Source organism: Oncorhynchus nerka, linkage group LG9a (genome assembly GCF_034236695.1).
Source record: "Oncorhynchus nerka isolate Pitt River linkage group LG9a, Oner_Uvic_2.0, whole genome shotgun sequence".
NCBI lineage: Eukaryota > Metazoa > Chordata > Actinopteri > Salmoniformes > Salmonidae > Oncorhynchus > Oncorhynchus nerka.
In genome coordinates this window covers 52,056,047-52,072,543 of record NC_088404.1, presented here as the reverse complement: position 1 = coordinate 52,072,543, position 16,497 = coordinate 52,056,047, and the positions used below count along the sequence as shown (strand labels likewise).

Here is a 16,497-nt window from a genome sequence, read left to right as displayed (position 1 = left end):
TCACCCTGAGAATACCATCCCATGCTGTGGGGATGTTTTTCATCAGCAGGGATGGGAAACTGGTCAGAATTGAAGAAATGATGGATGGCGAAATCCTTGAGGGATCCTGCTTTAGTCTTCCAGAGATTTGAGACTGGGACGGAGGTTCACCTTCCAGCAGGACAATGACCCTAAGCATACTGTTAAAGCAACACTCGAGTGGTTTAAGGGGAAACATTTACATGTCTTGGAATGGCCTAGTCAAATCCCAGACCTCAATCCAATTGAGAATCTGTGGTATGACTTACCATCAAACTGAGCCCATCAAACTGGAGCAGTTTTGCCTTGAAGAATGGGCAAAAATCCCAGTGGCTAGATGTGCCAAGCTTATAGAAACGTACCCGAAGAGACTTGAAGCTGTAATAGAATAGTTATGCACGCTTAGGACCCTGGGACTGACCACCTCCCTTTGCAAGTTTTCAGTTTTTTCTGTCTTATTTCTTGTTTGTTTCACGATAAAAAATACCTTGCGTCTTTAAAGTGGTAGGTAGGCATGTTATGCAAATGATACAAACCTCCCAAAAATCTATTTTAATTCCAGGATGTAAGGCAACAAAATAGGAAAAATGCCAAGGGGGTGAATACTTTCGCAAGCCACTGTACATGATAATTCAGCCAACTACAATGTTGATTTTAGATACCAGGTAAATACATTTGAAATAGGACCATCAAATAATGTTACCAACAAACCAAATATTGATTTACATGCAGTACTTCTGACATAGATGTAATGCACATAAGCTCTCTCAGATGGATCCTCCATACGTGTGTGTTGCCCATGAGCTAAACTTAGTCTCATTTGCATATATCAATTAAGAACTGCATAAATGGGAAAACTGTGTCGAGACCTAAAAACCCTTTAGATCTGTTTGGATTAAAGCCTCTGCAGATAAGAGGAGTACCTATGAGAGAATGCTGTTCATTGACTACATCTTAGCATTCAACACCATTTTCCTTCCAAGCTCGTCACCAAGCTTAGGACCCTGGGACTGAACACCCCCCTTTGCAACTGGATCCTGGACATCCTGTTGAGGGTAGATAATATCACCTCCGCAACGCTGACCGTCAACACGGGGGCCCCACAGGGGTGTGTGCTTAGTCCCCTTCTGTACTTCCTGGTCACCCACGACTGCTTGGGCTTGCACGACTTCAACACAATCATCAAGTATGCTGACAACACAACGGTGGTAGGCCTGATCACCGGCAACGATGAGACAGTCTACAGGGAGGTGGTCAGTTACCTGGCAGGGTGGTGCCGGGACAACAACCTCTCCCTCAACTTTAGTCCAAGGAGCTGATTGTGGACTATAGGAAATCGAGGGGCGAGCACGCCCCCATTCACATCGACCGGGCTGCAGTGGAGCAGTTCAAGAGCTTCAAGTTACTCAATGTCCAAATCACTAAGGACTTTAAATGCTCCACACGCCCACATTTGTGAAGAAGGCGCAACAGAGCCTCTTCCCCCTCAGGAGGTTGAAAAGGTTTGGAATGGGCCCTCAACTCCTCAAAAAGTTCCACAGCTGTACTATTGAGAGCATCTTGACTGGCTGCATCTCTGCTTGATATGGCAACAGCACCGCCCTCGATCGCATGGCGCTACAGAGGTTGGTGCGGACAGCCCAGTATATCACTGGGGCCGAGCTCCCTGCCATCCAGGACATCTATACCAGGCGGTGTGAAAGGAAGACCCGGAAAATCATTAACGACTCCAGCCACCTAAGCCATAGACGGTTCTCTCTGCTTCCTCACGGCAAACGTTACCGCTGCATCAAGTCTGACGCCAACAGGCTAATGAACAGCTTATATCCCCAAGCCATAAGTCTGCTAAATAGCTAACAAAATTGCTACACAGACCATCTGAGTTTGCCCTTGTGTGTGTGTGTATATATATATATATTTTTTGCATGGTCTCCGTTGATTGTGAATTATAATCGGAAGCGTTTCTAGGTTCCAATAAATGTTACCCTCACAAAGATAGGATTGATATTCTCATCATGGCAATGTCTCCCCAACCTCATTGTGTATTCATAATATAACAATCATATTTGGACACTTAGAAAGCCTTTTTCCAAATGGCATTGCAATGTAATTAGAGTGGCGTAATGTCATTACCGTTATTAGGAATTGAGTATACACACACAAGCATGCATATATAATATACAGGAGAGTATACACACACAGGCATGCATATATAATTACAGGAGAGGGTAAGCTGTGTCATTCACACATTAGGGCCGTGGCAGGTGTGTGGGTTATCCTGGCGCTACTAAACCCAGCCTCTTATTAATAGACTGTGTCCTCTGCTTAATGCCAGGTCACATTTCATACAGTCATCCAGCGGGTGGCAGGGGACAGCAGCTGATACAGTAGATAGTTATGCCCACGCACGCGCGCACACACACACACACACACACACACACACACACACACACACACACACACAAATAGACATGTCTGCACTTTCACGTACATTTACACTTTAGCCTAATCATAGTCTCGCTCAATCTCTCACACACCGTACGTGAGCGCGCACACACACACACACACGCACATACACGCACACACACACACACACACACACACATGCTCTATTGCTTTAGTGATTCTAACCAGAGCCAATTTAGCCACAGACATGTGGGGACACTCCAAACCATTGTCACGCTATCTAACAGAGACCCAATGCACACTGCAGCTGAGAGGACTGCCTCGTGCCCACTGCACCGTACAAACCTCAATCTGGCAACACAAAGACTGACAGTATGCATGACAATCACTGCTGCATCTCCCTCTGGGGCTCAAACACAGCTGTTCCCCGTCTCACACACACACACACACACACACACACACACACACACACACACACACACCCATATGGGTCACATCCCAAATGTCTGATTATCAAAGGTGTTTCTGTGTGTTCATTAGCTTCAGTGTTTTCCCCCTCCGTCTTTCATACTCTGGGGAGAACATAAGAAATCTCCAGCACACAGAACCCTTAAATTGTCTTTGACCTTGAATTAGAAGCCCGTTCATTCTGTCAGGCGCTTACAGTGATTGTCTGACTGACTAATTCATCGGAGGGAAACATAAATTAATGATTTGACTTGTAAGACATATCCCTTTCATTTCCCCAGTCACTTTATTATCCTTGGCTAGAGGGGGTTTGGCTCTGAATGTTTGATTGTGTTAAATCGCTATATAGCTTACCTCAGAGGTCAATTTAGCCTTTTATCTTTTAATGTCACTGCCCTGGATTAGAGTGGAGGAGGTGAGAGGAAGAAGACAGGGCACAGACAGAGAGCGACATAGAGACAGCCAGGCAAATAGGGAGAGAGAGATGGAGAGAAAAGAAAGAGAGGGCAGGGAGGGAGGGAGAGAGGTAGGGGTGGTGTGGGGGCCCAATATAGTGTCGGCAGTTGTTTCACACATGTCCAAATTTAGCCAGTTCAGCTTTGGTGACTTTTGTTCATTTGCCAACGTAGTCAGCTAATTCCTGCCTCATTAGTCACTATTCCTCATCACTAGAGTTCACGTTACAGACGGTAGAGCTCGGGGTTACTCTGAGAGGGATCTAGGTGTTGGTATGTATTTGTGTGTGTGACCACATGAAAAGATACTACAGTGTACATACTTCACTGTAGTATTAAGTCAGCAAAGACACTACAATGAATAATGTAGTATTTACTGTAGTATTTACAGTTATCTGTAGTAAAATAACTGTAGTTTATACTATAGTATTTACTGTATTGTTTTTGCACACATTTTTGTAGTAATTACTATAGTGTTTTTGTTTTATTATCTTTGACATAGAAGTGGAGGCTTTCTCCTTGAGGAAACCTACTGACGAAATACTGAAAGAGTACATTTTCCATAACCAATTTTTTTAAATGTAGTGTTTTTACGGACTGTAGTGTTTTTGTGGACGTAACTGTAATATTTCCTACAGTGTTTTTGTTCTCGGATAATATTTTAGTATTTACTATAGTATTTTTTACAGTATACTACAACATTCTGTAGTAAGTACTACCAATGACTGAGGGATACTACAGTGTGTAGTGTAGCATTCTACAATATTCTACAATTTACTATAGAATTCTATAGTAAGTACTGTAGTATTCTATAGTAAACTATAGTATTTGTCTGTGTGTGTGTGAGAGAGAGAGTGTCCGTGAGAGAAGGGGTGTGATGTTATTTTGGTTTGTGACGTGTTCTCTAATGACCCCAGAGTGTGATGAAGCTCAAACTACATACACACACCCTTCATAACATGCACGCACATTTAAACTGACTCTACACGCACGCACGTACATTCATCATATACAGTGCTGCTACTGTTTATCATATATCCTGATGTCTAGTCACACACACACACACACACACACACACACACACACACACAGCTCTCTAACCCACCCTCTTGTCCCTGTGTACCCCCTTTAGGAGTGTGGGTTCAGCCACTCGTGGTACCTGTCGGTGTTCAGTGTGTTGTGCTGTCTGGGCATCGTTCTGTGTCTGGTCACCTCTGTGGCCGTTGAGTGGACAGGCCTGAGAGTGGCCAAAGAACTACACCACAACCTGCTCAGCAAGATCATACTGGCCCCTATGAGGTAAAGGTGTGTGCGTTCATGTGTATGTTTGATGCATCATGTGCATTTTATGTTACCTATTACTACTCTAGGGAGGGCAGGTTGTGAGTGTGTGTGTGACTGTGTATAATGCGTTGGGGTGTGTGTGTGTGTGTGATGATCGATCATTTTGGGTTGCTTGGTGAGACACTGTAAACACTGTGATCCGCCCCATTACCCAGAGGCCCATCTGCCTGCCACACACTGAAACCACAGCAACGCCAGCGCAGTGTCAGATCAATGATAACTAATGACTCTGTGGTTGGGCTTCTGTACTAGTGATGGGCATTCTAAGTCTGTTTCGGGGAGCCAGCTCATTTGGCTCCCAAATGGCTCTTCGTTCAAAATGCCAAAGAAATCAACCTAGAACCATAAAAACAATCTAATGTCCAATGTGAAGCCCAAAAAATAGTTATTAAATTATTACATGGATATATATTTTTTGGCACTGAAATAATCAGCGTGGACCAGATTGACGCGCTCTCCCCCTCTACTGATGGTTTCTGCAGTCAGGATTCACCCTCTTTTTAGATAATTATTTTCTACCTTGTCTGCAGAAAAACATTGTTTTGTGCTCAAAAATCAGTGGTAGCAGTATGCAAATTTGTGAGCCAAATGAGCCAATTTCACCGATGCAATTCGGGTTCCCGACCTTCACCAAAATAGATCCGTTCAAAAAGAGCCACTCGTTCGCGAATGACCGAACTCTACTCTGCACCGAACCGTTTTAGATGAGGTGGTGGCCAAGAAGAAAAGTTACTTTACATTGTCTTCTTGCTTTAAAATTCAATTCCTCAAAATCCTCAGAGGAATAGAATTTGTAACAGAAACATTGCTGATGTGATGTCAGCTTTTTCTACTCAAGGTGGTACAGATGAGCTTTAAAACATACAGTTGAAGTGGGAAGTTTACATACACCTTAGCCAAATATATTTAAACTCCTTTTTTCACAATTCCTGACATTTAATCCTAGTAAAAATTCCCTGTTTTGGGTCAGTTAGTATCACCACTTTATTTTAAGAATGTGAAATGTCAGAATATTAGCAGAGACAATCATTTCTTTCAGCTTTTATTTCTTTCATCACATTCCCAGTGGGTCAGAAGTTTACATACTCAATTAGTATTTGGTAGCATTGCCTTTAAATTGTTCAACTTGGCTCAAATGTTTTGGGTAGCCTTCCACAAGCTTCCCACAGTAAGTTGGGTGAATTTTGGCCCATTCCTCCTGACAGAGCTGGTGTAACTGAGTCAGGTTTGTAGGCCTCCTTGCTCACACACGCTTTTTCAGTTCTGCCCACAAAGTTTCTATAGGATTGAGGTCAGGGCTTTGTGATGGCCACTCCAATACCTTGATTTGGTTGTCCTTACTTTGGTTGTCCTTACTTGGTTGTCCATACTTTGGAAGTATGCTTGGGGTCATTGTCCATTTGGGCCAAGCGACCAAGCTTCAACTTCCTGACTGATGTCTTGAGATGTTGCTTCAAAATATCCCCATAATTTTCCTCCCTCATGATGCCATCTATTTTGTGAAGTGCACCAGTCCCTCCTGCAGCAAAGCACCCCCACAACATGATGCTGCCACCCCCATGCTTCACATTTACATTACATTTAAGTCATTTAGCAGACGCTCTTATCCAGAGCGACTTACAAATTGGTGCTTTCACCTTATGACATCCAGTGGAACAGCCACTTTACAATAGTGCATCTAAGTCTTTTAAGGGGGGTGAGAAGGATTACTTTATCCTATCCTAGGTATTCCTTAAAGAGGTGGGGTTTCAGGTGTCTCCGGAAGGTGGTGATTGACTCCGCTGTCCTGGCGTCGTGAGGGAGTTTGTTCCACCATTGGGGGGCCAGAGCAGCGAACAGTTTTGACTGGGCTGAGCGGGAACTGTACTTCCTCAGTGGTAGGGAGGCGAGCAGGCCAGAGGTGGATGAACGCAGTGCCCTTGTTTGGGTGTAGGGCCTGATCGGAGCCTGGAGGTACTGAGGTGCCGTTCCCCTCACAGCTCCGTAGGCAAGCACCATGGTCTTGTAGCGGATGCGAGCTTCAACTGGAAGCCAGTGGAGAGAGCGGAGGAGCGGGGTGACGTGAGAGAACTTGGGAAGGTTGAACACCAGACGGGCTGCGGCGTTCTGGATGAGTTGTAGGGGTTTAATGGCACAGGCAGGGAGCCCAGCCAACAGCGAGTTGCAGTAATCCAGACGGGAGATGACAAGTGCCTGGATTAGGACCTGCGCCGCTTCCTGTGTGAGGCAGGGTCGTACTCTGCGGATGTTGTAGAGCATGAACCTACAGGAACGGGCCACCGCCTTGATGTTAGTTGAGAACGACAGGGTGTTGTCCAGGATCACGCCAAGGTTCTTAGCGCTCTGGGAGGAGGACACGATGGAGTTGTCAACCGTGATGGCGAGATCATGGAACGGGCAGTCTTTCCCCAGTATATGATTAATGTATACACAATAAGTGTCCCTTTCTCTCTCTCTCTTTCCCCACCTCCATCTCTGTTGTAACAAGCTATCATATTGTCAGTCTGCTAGGAACCTTCTTCTCATTTAGTTAGCTAGTAAGTAATAATTAAGCCAATTGGTGTAGTACTGAATCATGAGTAAGGCTGTTTTTTTGCAGAGCATGAGGTTACAACTGTTCAAAATAATGATATGATAAGATTAATATGTTGACTATTTTATGGATTTTATAGGTATAGACCTTATAGAGTTTAATTCATCATGGCCTGTTAAAACCTCATAGTCCGCCCCATCCCGCATGCGGTATCGTTACTACAGCCTCAAGCTCATTACCATAACGCAACGTTAGCGATTTCTAAAAATCGCAAATGAAATGAAATAAATATGCCTGCTCTCAAGCTTATCCTTTTCTTAACAATCCTGTCGTCTCAGATTTTCAAAATATGCTTTAGAACCAGAGAAAATCAATAATTTGTGTAAGAGTGGTGATAGCTAGCTTAGCATTTAGCGTTAGCATTTAGCACGCAACATATTCACAAAAACCAGCCAAGGAATCAAATAAAATAATTTACCTTTGAAGAACTTCAGATGTTTCAATGAGGAGACTCTCAGTTACATAGCAGATGTCCAGTTTTTCCTGAAAGATTCTTGTGTAGGACACATCGTTCCCTTTTGTTACTATGCATTTGGCTACCGAAACTAACCGAAAATTCAGTCACCTACACGTCAAACTTTTTTCCGAATTAACTCCATAATATCGACTGAAACATGGACTTCACGGTTGGGGTGGTGATCTTCGGCTTGCAAGCCTCCTCCTTTTTCCTCCTAACATCATTATGGCCAAACAGTTCTATTTTTGTTTCATCAGACCAGAGGACATTTCTCCAAAAAGTGCGATCTTTGTCCCCATGTGCAGTTGCAAACCGTAGTCTGGCTTTTTTATGGTGGTTTTAGAGCAGTGGCTTCTTCCTTGCTGAGCAGCATTTCAGATTATGTCGATATAGGACTTGTTTTACTGTGGATATAGATACTTTTGTACCTGTTTCCTCCAGCATCTTCACAAGGTCCTTTGCTGTTGTTCTGGGATTGATTTGCACTTTTCGCACCAAAGTATGTTCATCTCTAGGAGACAGAACGCGTCTACTTCCTGAGCAGTATGACGGCTGCGTGGTCCCATAGTGTTTATACTTGCATACTATTGTTTGTACAGATGAACGTGGTACCTTCAGGCGTTTGAAAATTGCTCACAAGGATGAACCAGACTTGCTGAGGTCTACAATTTATTTCCTGAAGTCTTGGTTGATATCTTTTGAGTTTCCCATGATGTCAAGCAAAGAGGCACTGAATTTGAAGGCAGGCCTTGAAAAATATCCACAGGTACACCTCCAATTGACTCAAATGATGTCAATTAGCCTATCAGAAGCTTCTAAAGCCATGACATCATTTTCTGGAATTTTCCAAGCTGTTTAAAGGCACAGTCAACTTAGTGTATGTAAACTTCTGACCCACTGGAATTGTGATACAGTGAATTATAAGTGAAATAATCTGTAAACAATTGTTGGAAAAATGACTTCATGCACAAACTAGATGTCCTAACCGACTTGCCAAAACTATAGTTTGTTAACAAGACATTTGTGGAGTGGTTGAAAAACGAGTTTTAATGACTCCAACCTAAGTGTATGTAAACTTCCGACTTCAACTGTACCTTTCAGGTATAATAATCTACAGTAAATATAACTCTTAGGTGTATCTACAGTATGTGGTTGTCTCCTCCAGGCTGTTTGAGACCACTCCCCTGGGCAGCATCCTCAACAGGTTCTCCTCTGACACCAACACCATAGACCAGGTATTTCAGCACCACCGTTCTGTGTGTTAACAGTGGCAATAGCCACCACCATACTGCCTTGGAGCTTTCAAATTCCTATTTGTCTTCATGGCTGTGGCAGTAGCTTCAGCCTCTGAACCCTTTGCTTGCTTTTCCTGGTAGATGGTAGTAATGTAATGTTTCATTGGTGGTTGTGTCCCCAGCACATCCCTGCCACCCTGGAGTGTCTGAGTCGCTCCACCCTGCTGTGTGTGTCGGCCCTGGGGGTCATCTCCTACGTGACCCCTGTGTTCCTCATTGCTCTGGTGCCTCTGGCCATCGCCTGCTACTTCATACAGAAGTACTTCCGGGTCGCTTCTAGGTGAGCGCTTGGTTTGGGATTTTGTCACTTGTTTTGCTGCTGTGTATTCAGTAGTTACAGTATATCCCCCCTTTGTCTGTTTATTTATCTTGTATCTCCCTCTCCCTCTATCCATCTGCTCTGTCTCTCTCCCTCTCTCCATCTGCTCTGTCTCTCTCCCTCTCTCCATCTGCTCTGTCTCTCTCCCTCTATCCATCTGCTCTGTCTCTCTCCCTCTCTCCATCTGCTCTGTCTCTCTCCCTCTATCCATCTGCTCTGTCTCTCTCCCTCTCTCCATCTGCTCTGTCTCTCTCCCTCTCTCCATCTGCTCTGTCTCTCTCCCTCTATCCATCTGCTCTGTCTCTCTCCCTCTCTCCATCTGCTCTGTCTCTCTCCCTCTATCTGCTCTGTCTCTCTCCCTCTATCCATCTGCTCTGTCTCTCTCCCTCTATCCATCTGCTCTGTCTCTCTCCCTCTCTCCATCTGCTCTGTCTCTCTCCCTCTCTCCATCTGCTCTGTCTCTCTCCCTCTCCATCTGATCTGTCTGCTCTGTCTCTCTCTGCTCTGTCTCTCTCCATCTGCTCTGTCTCTCTCCCTCTCTCCATCTGCTCTGTCTCTCTCCCTCTCTCCATCTGCTCTGTCTCTCTCCCTCTCTCCATCTGCTCTGTCTCTCTCCCTCTCTCCATCTGCTCTGTCTCTCTCCCTCTCTCCATCTGCTCTGTCTTTCTTTCTTTCTTTCTTTCTTTCTTTCTTTCTTTCTTTCTTTCTTTCTTTCTTTCTTTCTTTCTTTCCCTGGTCAGGGACCTCCAGCAGTTGGAGGATAGTACCCAGCTCCCTCTCCTGTCCCACTTCTCAGAGACAGTGGAGGGCCTCACCACCATCCGGGCCTTCAAGTAAAGATTTTTTTTAAACTCATCCATTTTGACAGCAACAGCTAGGAGTTTGTGTGTTTCGCCACTTATACATATTACTCAATGGTTCTCTCCTCCCAGGTATGAGCCCAAGTTCAGACAGAGGTTACTGGAGTTCACTGATGCAACAACATCGCCTCCCTCTTTCTCACAGCAGCCAATCGCTGGCTAGAGGTCCGCATGGTAATGAGCTCTACTCTATTCAAGTTGTTCCATGTTTTCTCACATTTTATTGGGTGACTGTTTCCTCTATGAGAATTTTGAGTATGACAGGATGATATGGATTTGATACAGATTTTTTTTTTCCTTTTTTCCTATGGCACTAAATGGGTACCTGTGTGTTAATGGTTTGTTTTCTCTCCATGGAGTATATAAGTGTGTGTGTGTTCACTATTAAGCTGTTGCTTTGTACACTAGGATACATCGGGGTCTGTATGTTCACTATTATGATATTTCTCTATACTGTAGGAGTACATAGGTGCCTGTGTGGTGCTGATAGCAGCTGTGGCCTCCATCTCTAACTCTCTGTATAACCACCTCTCCACTGGCCTGGTAGGACTAGGACTCACCTATGCACTCATGGTGAGGACCGTTCTGGTTTTTGTGTGTGTGAGGTCTAATCTCTAATATAGTCACATTTCTTGATGAAAGGACTGAGGTCAAGCCCCTAATTTAGTCAAACTCATGTCTCCACCTTCGTTACAGTACCAGTCTCTCTGCAGGTCCATAACAAGGTTGTCTGATCGGACTGTGTCTCTGTGTCCCAGGTGTCCAACTACCTGAACTGGATGGTTCGTAACCTGGCAGACATGGAGGTTCAGCTGGGTTCAGTCAAGAGAATCAATGGTCTGCTGCAGACTGAGCCTGAGAACTACGAAGGACTGCTCAGTGAGTACCGTACCACCTCTTAGGTCCAGCCCCAACCCTTACGCTAACCCTAGTTTCCTATCCACATCCCGGTTCAACCCTAACCCTAATCATGCGCTGACCTGAACCCTTAAGTCTAAACCTAACCCTCGCTCCAGCCCAAACTGGGTAGCTCTGGCTCAATTTAACCACTGCCTACAGTATATCCCAGGCATGCTCAAGTCCTGGAGTAAAGGCTTACTCCTGTGGAACATGGGACATCCCAACCTCACCGTACCTAGTCGCCACAGAGCAGTTACCTCTTCTGCTTTTCCTCTCTCTCTCTCTCTCTCTCTCTCTCTCTCTCCCTCTCTCTCCTATCTCTCCCCCTCTCTCCCTCTAGCTGCATCTCAGGTGCCGGATGGCTGGCCACAGCAGGGGGAGATTCAGATTGAGAACCTGAGTGTGCGTTACGACACCACCCTGAAACCTGTCCTCAAACAAGTCAACGCACACATCAGCCCTGGGCAGAAGGTATCATAGAGCTAATTGGAAGGAAGGGAGTCGAGAATTTAGACTGTAGACTTGTGTCGTGGCGATGAAGATGAAACAGACTTCCTGTGGTTTCCAGGTGGGGATCTGTGGCAGGACAGGAAGTGGGAAGTCTTCCTTCTCCCTGGCCTTCTTTCGCATGGTCGACATGTTCGAGGGTAAACACTGCCTACTGTTACGACTCTAAAACTACAGTTCCCGATAAGCTCCTGTGCTTGACTGGGTCAATCCAACATAGCTGATCAACTCTCCCAACAGGGCGTATCATCATAGATGACATTGACATCGCCAAGCTGCCTCTGCAGACCCTGAGGTCTCGATTCTCCATCATCCTCCAGGACCCCATCTTATTCAGCGGAACCATCCGGTAAGAGAATCCTCACACTACGGTTCCATCTAGATCAGAGGTCTTGGTTCTGGAGGGCCACATTGTCTTCAGTGTTGCTAGCACCGTTACAAATAATTCAACCGATCAACTCATAATCAAAAGATTGATTAGCTGATTCAGGTGTTTTTATGGCTGGGCTGGAACAAAAGCCTGCATCCCCAAGAGTGAAGAACCTTGAGACGAACATAGGTAGTTGAGCCTAATGTATTGAGGTTTTAAACCACCTTGTGCTGTGCTCCTGTAAAAACACTGCCTAGTGCCTAGTGTGAGTTGTTTTAGGAGAGGAAATGAGAGATGGAAGCTACTCTCACTTGTATCTGGGTCAATTGGACAACTTCAATCACAGTTATCTTAGGAAGTGTTTGAGAGCAGGATGCCCCTCGAAAAACTCAACTGTAGTGATTTATTTTTGGACCACTCAAAAGTTTTGCACCAGGCTAAACAGAAAGTGAATAATTTAGGGTTGGGTGCTGCAGTACTGTCACCCAACAAGCAAATTCAGGAGAAGCCCAAAATGACACAATCAAACAACAGAAAAGAATAGGATTTTTTTATGAATGGGATAAAATGATTAAAACATCCTTGTGAGGCATGTACAGTAAATAATGTATACTCGTTTGACACTGCACATGAGTGTGATTTGAAGTATACCTATAGGTTATACTGTATCATGTCCTGCTATGAGATAGTACTACTCGTCCAATCATACACTCTCAAAATACAAGGTGCTAGATTGTACCAAAAAACTCTCAAAATACAAGGTGCTAGTTTGTACCAAAAAAGGTTCTTCATTTTGTCCCTGTAGGGTAGGGGTGTTAAACTCATTCCATGGAGAGCCAAGTATCTGCAGGTTTTAGTTTTTTCCTTTCAATTAAGACCTAAACCACCAGGTGTGGGGAGTTCCATACTAATTAGTGACCATAATTCATCAATCAAGTGCAAGGGAGGAGCAAATACCCACAGAACATGGAATGAGTGGAATGGGACACTTGCCAAAACACTTGAGTTCCATTTAGAACCCTCTCATGAAGAACCCTCTGGTTCCAGGTAGAACCAATGACAGGTTCTACAGTTACACTTACGGCACACAGTGTTAGGTATTTACAGAGCCTTCAGAAAGTATTCTTCCCGCTTGACCTATTCCCCATTTTGTTGTGTTACAGACTGAATTCAAAATGGATTCAATTATTTTTTTTGTCTCATCTGTCTACACACAATACCCCAATAATGAAAAAGTGAAAACATATTTTGAGACATTTTTGCAAATGTATTGAAAATGAAATACAGAAATATCTCATTTACATAAGTATTCACACCCCTGAGTCAATACTTTGTAGAAGCAACTTTGGCAGCGATTACAGCTATGAGTCTTTCTGGGTTAGTCTTTAAGAGCTTTCCACACCAGGACTGTGCAACATTTGCCCATTATTCTTTTGAAAATTCAAGTAGATTTAAGTCAAAACTGTAACTTGTCCACTCAGGAACATTCACTTTCTTCTTGATAAGCAACTACAGTGTAGATTTGGCTTTGTGTTTTAGGTTATTGTCCTGCTGAAAGGTGAATCTCCCAGTGTCTGGTGGAGAGCAGACTGAATCAGCCTCTTCTCTAGGATTTTGCCTGTGCTTATGTCCATTCAGTTGATTTTTTATCCTGAAAAACTCCCCAGTCCTTAACGATTACAAGCATACCCATAACATGACGCAGCCACAACTATGCTTGAAAATATATAGCGTGGTACTCAGTAATGTGTTGCATTGGATTTGCCCCAAACATAACAATTTGTATTCAGGACAAAAAGTGAATTGCTTTGCCAAATTATTTGCAGTATTACATTAGTGCCTTTTTACAAACAGAATGCATGTTTTGGAATATTTGTATTCTTGTATTCCTTGTGGAGTAACTACAATGTTGTTTTATCCTATCACAGCCATTAAACTCTGTAACTGTTTTAAAGTCACCATTGGCCTCATGGTGAAATACCTAAACGGTTTCCTTCCTCTCCAGCAACTGAGTTAGGAAAGACGCCTGCATCTTTGTCGTGACTGGGTGTATTGATACACCATCCAAAGTGTAATTAATAACTTCACCATGCTCAAAGGGATATTCAATGTCTGCTTTTTTTACCATTAAACCAATAGGTCCTCTTCTTTACGAAGCATTGGAAAACCTCTGGTCTTTGTGGTTAAATCTGTGTTTGAAATTCGACAGAGGGACCTAACAGATCATTGTATATGTGGGGTACAGAGATGAGGTTTTCATTCAAAAAGTCATGTTAAACACTATTATTCCACACAAAGAGAGTACATGCAACTTATTATGTGATTTGTAATGTGCATTTTAACTCCTGAAATTTCAATTCCACTTTGACAGTGTTGTGTGTAGGCCAGGGACAAAATGTATCTATTTTATTCAGGCTGTAACACAACAAAATGTGGAAAAAGGCATGGAAGGGGTGTGAATACTTTCTGAATGTACTGTACAGTATGTGTACCGTGTAATATTTTTGGTGAGGTTCATATATTATATGTATTCAATTGACCCGGCTGTACAGTACATGCCTCTTGAGTTTATTTCAAAATGTTTTTTTGACCTGACGAAGATCCAACTCGGATCGAAAACGTTGTTGTTATTGTGTCTGATTAAATCACCGTAGGAACATACGAGAGTCGGGCACGTTCCTTTTTTCCTTCGATACTTTCTGTTGGAGGTGCATATTTTGACATTTTTTTCTGATGATCATAACATATGATGATCAACAACAGATGACAGTTAATTTGTCCACTCCCAGGTCAACAATCTTTGTAAGAGTGTGTGACAATCAAGAGCTGCACTGTTAATTTTCCAGTAACTTAATGGCAGTTGGTCACCAGGAAGTTCATATTTATTTTGCAAAAATGTACTGTCAGCTGGCTGCAAGTAGTTATTGTAAATTTCACATTAATATAATGTGCTGATCTATGTCATGCTCACTGACCAGATGGTGTGACAGGAAAGTCAGTTTGCTGTCAACCAAGATGTGTGCTCACCACAAAAAAAACTTAGTAGTTGTCAACTAATGTTAAGCTAGCTCGTAATCAGAAAAGTTCAATGAAAGTACAGGATGGTACTGGCAGCTAGTTGTAACTAAGTTACTAGCAGTTACTGGATATTCAAATAACTGGTTGCCAGTTAGTTTATGCAAAATTTGCAGCTACTTCCATGCAACTAACTGCCATTAAGTTACGGTGATGTAATGCACAGTAACTTCTTCACAGTGCAGCTCTTTATTGTCACATGCTCTTACAATAATCGCAGAACTGACATTGTTAAAATGTCAACCACTTAAAGTGGTACAACCCTTCCATTGACATTTGGCACACATTTTTTAATTGGACCTTTATTTAACTAGGCAAGTCAGTTAAGAACAAATTATTTTTTTCAATGACGGTCTAGGAACAGTGGGTTAACTTGCCCCTTGTTCAGGGGCAGAACGACAGTTCGGTTACTTGTCCAACGCTCTAACCACTAGGCTACCTGCCGCCCCAAATACACAACATTCAGTAACTGGTTGTTGTTTACCATACTTTCACTGCAACCAGTTGCCTGTAGTGTGGCGTAAAATTGCAGTACCTTTTTAAGTGTAGCATTTCATGTAATAAAGGAGATCGTGGTAAAGAACAGGATGGTTCTTCACAACCATCACAGCAGTTAAAACCCCCTTCCTGATATGCCCCAAAAAAGGCTTCCACATCACCCTCACCTCTGACAAAGAACCCCTCAAGAACCTTTTTGTTGTCGCTGAATGTATAACTCTGTCAGTGTGTGTGTGTGTGTGTGATCATCAGGTTTAACCTGGACCCAGAGATGAAGGCTACTGATGACATGCTGTGGGAGGCTCTGGACATCGCTCAGCTAAAACCTGTAGTCAAGACCCTACCAGGAGGACTGGGTAAGTGTGTGTGTGTGTGCGTGCTCTGAAGTTCTACCGTAGCTCGTTCAGAGATATGAGCTGAGAGCTGAAGCCTAACGAGATGTAGATGTATCAGTCTCAACAACATTATATACTGTGTGATTTGGAAAGCAGTATATCAGTGCAGCAACCGCTCTGACTTGACCCCAGATCAACCCTGCTGGTTGGTTAAGATAGATGAAGGTGGTTTGAGAGCAGTGGTTCCTTGACCAATCTCTCGTTCCTCTCACCCATTGTCTGATCAGTTGGATGTGTCAGCTAGCTCTAGCCTAGAGTCCATTCTGTATCGTGGCTGTAAGATGTTAGGGCAGCTAGCTCCAAACGTTAGACTCTCTCTCTCTCTCTCTCTCTCACTCTCTTTCTGCTGTCGCTGACTAATGGCTGCAGGAAATTATCGCACATGATGTACTCAAGTTACGACGGAGAAAGTGTGTCAAATCAGAGTGGATTTGTCACGTAGCCAGATTAGCAGATGTTAAAGCAGGTGCAGCAAAATGCTTGTGTTCCTACCTCCAGCAGTACAATACTAATTCACAAGGGAACCCAAGAAAGAAG

At 43.7% G+C, this 16,497-nt stretch overlaps 1 protein-coding gene across 1 annotated transcript in view; it reads left to right on the top strand.

The window, feature by feature from the left end:
- LOC115134487 (ATP-binding cassette, sub-family C (CFTR/MRP), member 8) overlaps nt 1–16,497 on the top strand; it is a 136,563-nt gene that overhangs the window by 113,729 nt on the left and 6,337 nt on the right. The window contains 12 exon segments of the mRNA XM_065022678.1: nt 4,480–4,646; nt 8,907–8,976; nt 9,159–9,316; nt 10,096–10,188; nt 10,288–10,328; nt 10,331–10,389; nt 10,675–10,788; nt 10,974–11,094; nt 11,456–11,586; nt 11,684–11,762; nt 11,863–11,971; nt 15,818–15,921. Of these exon segments, the coding sequence (XP_064878750.1) occupies nt 4,480–4,646; nt 8,907–8,976; nt 9,159–9,316; nt 10,096–10,188; nt 10,288–10,328; nt 10,331–10,389; nt 10,675–10,788; nt 10,974–11,094; nt 11,456–11,586; nt 11,684–11,762; nt 11,863–11,971; nt 15,818–15,921 (1,246 nt within the window).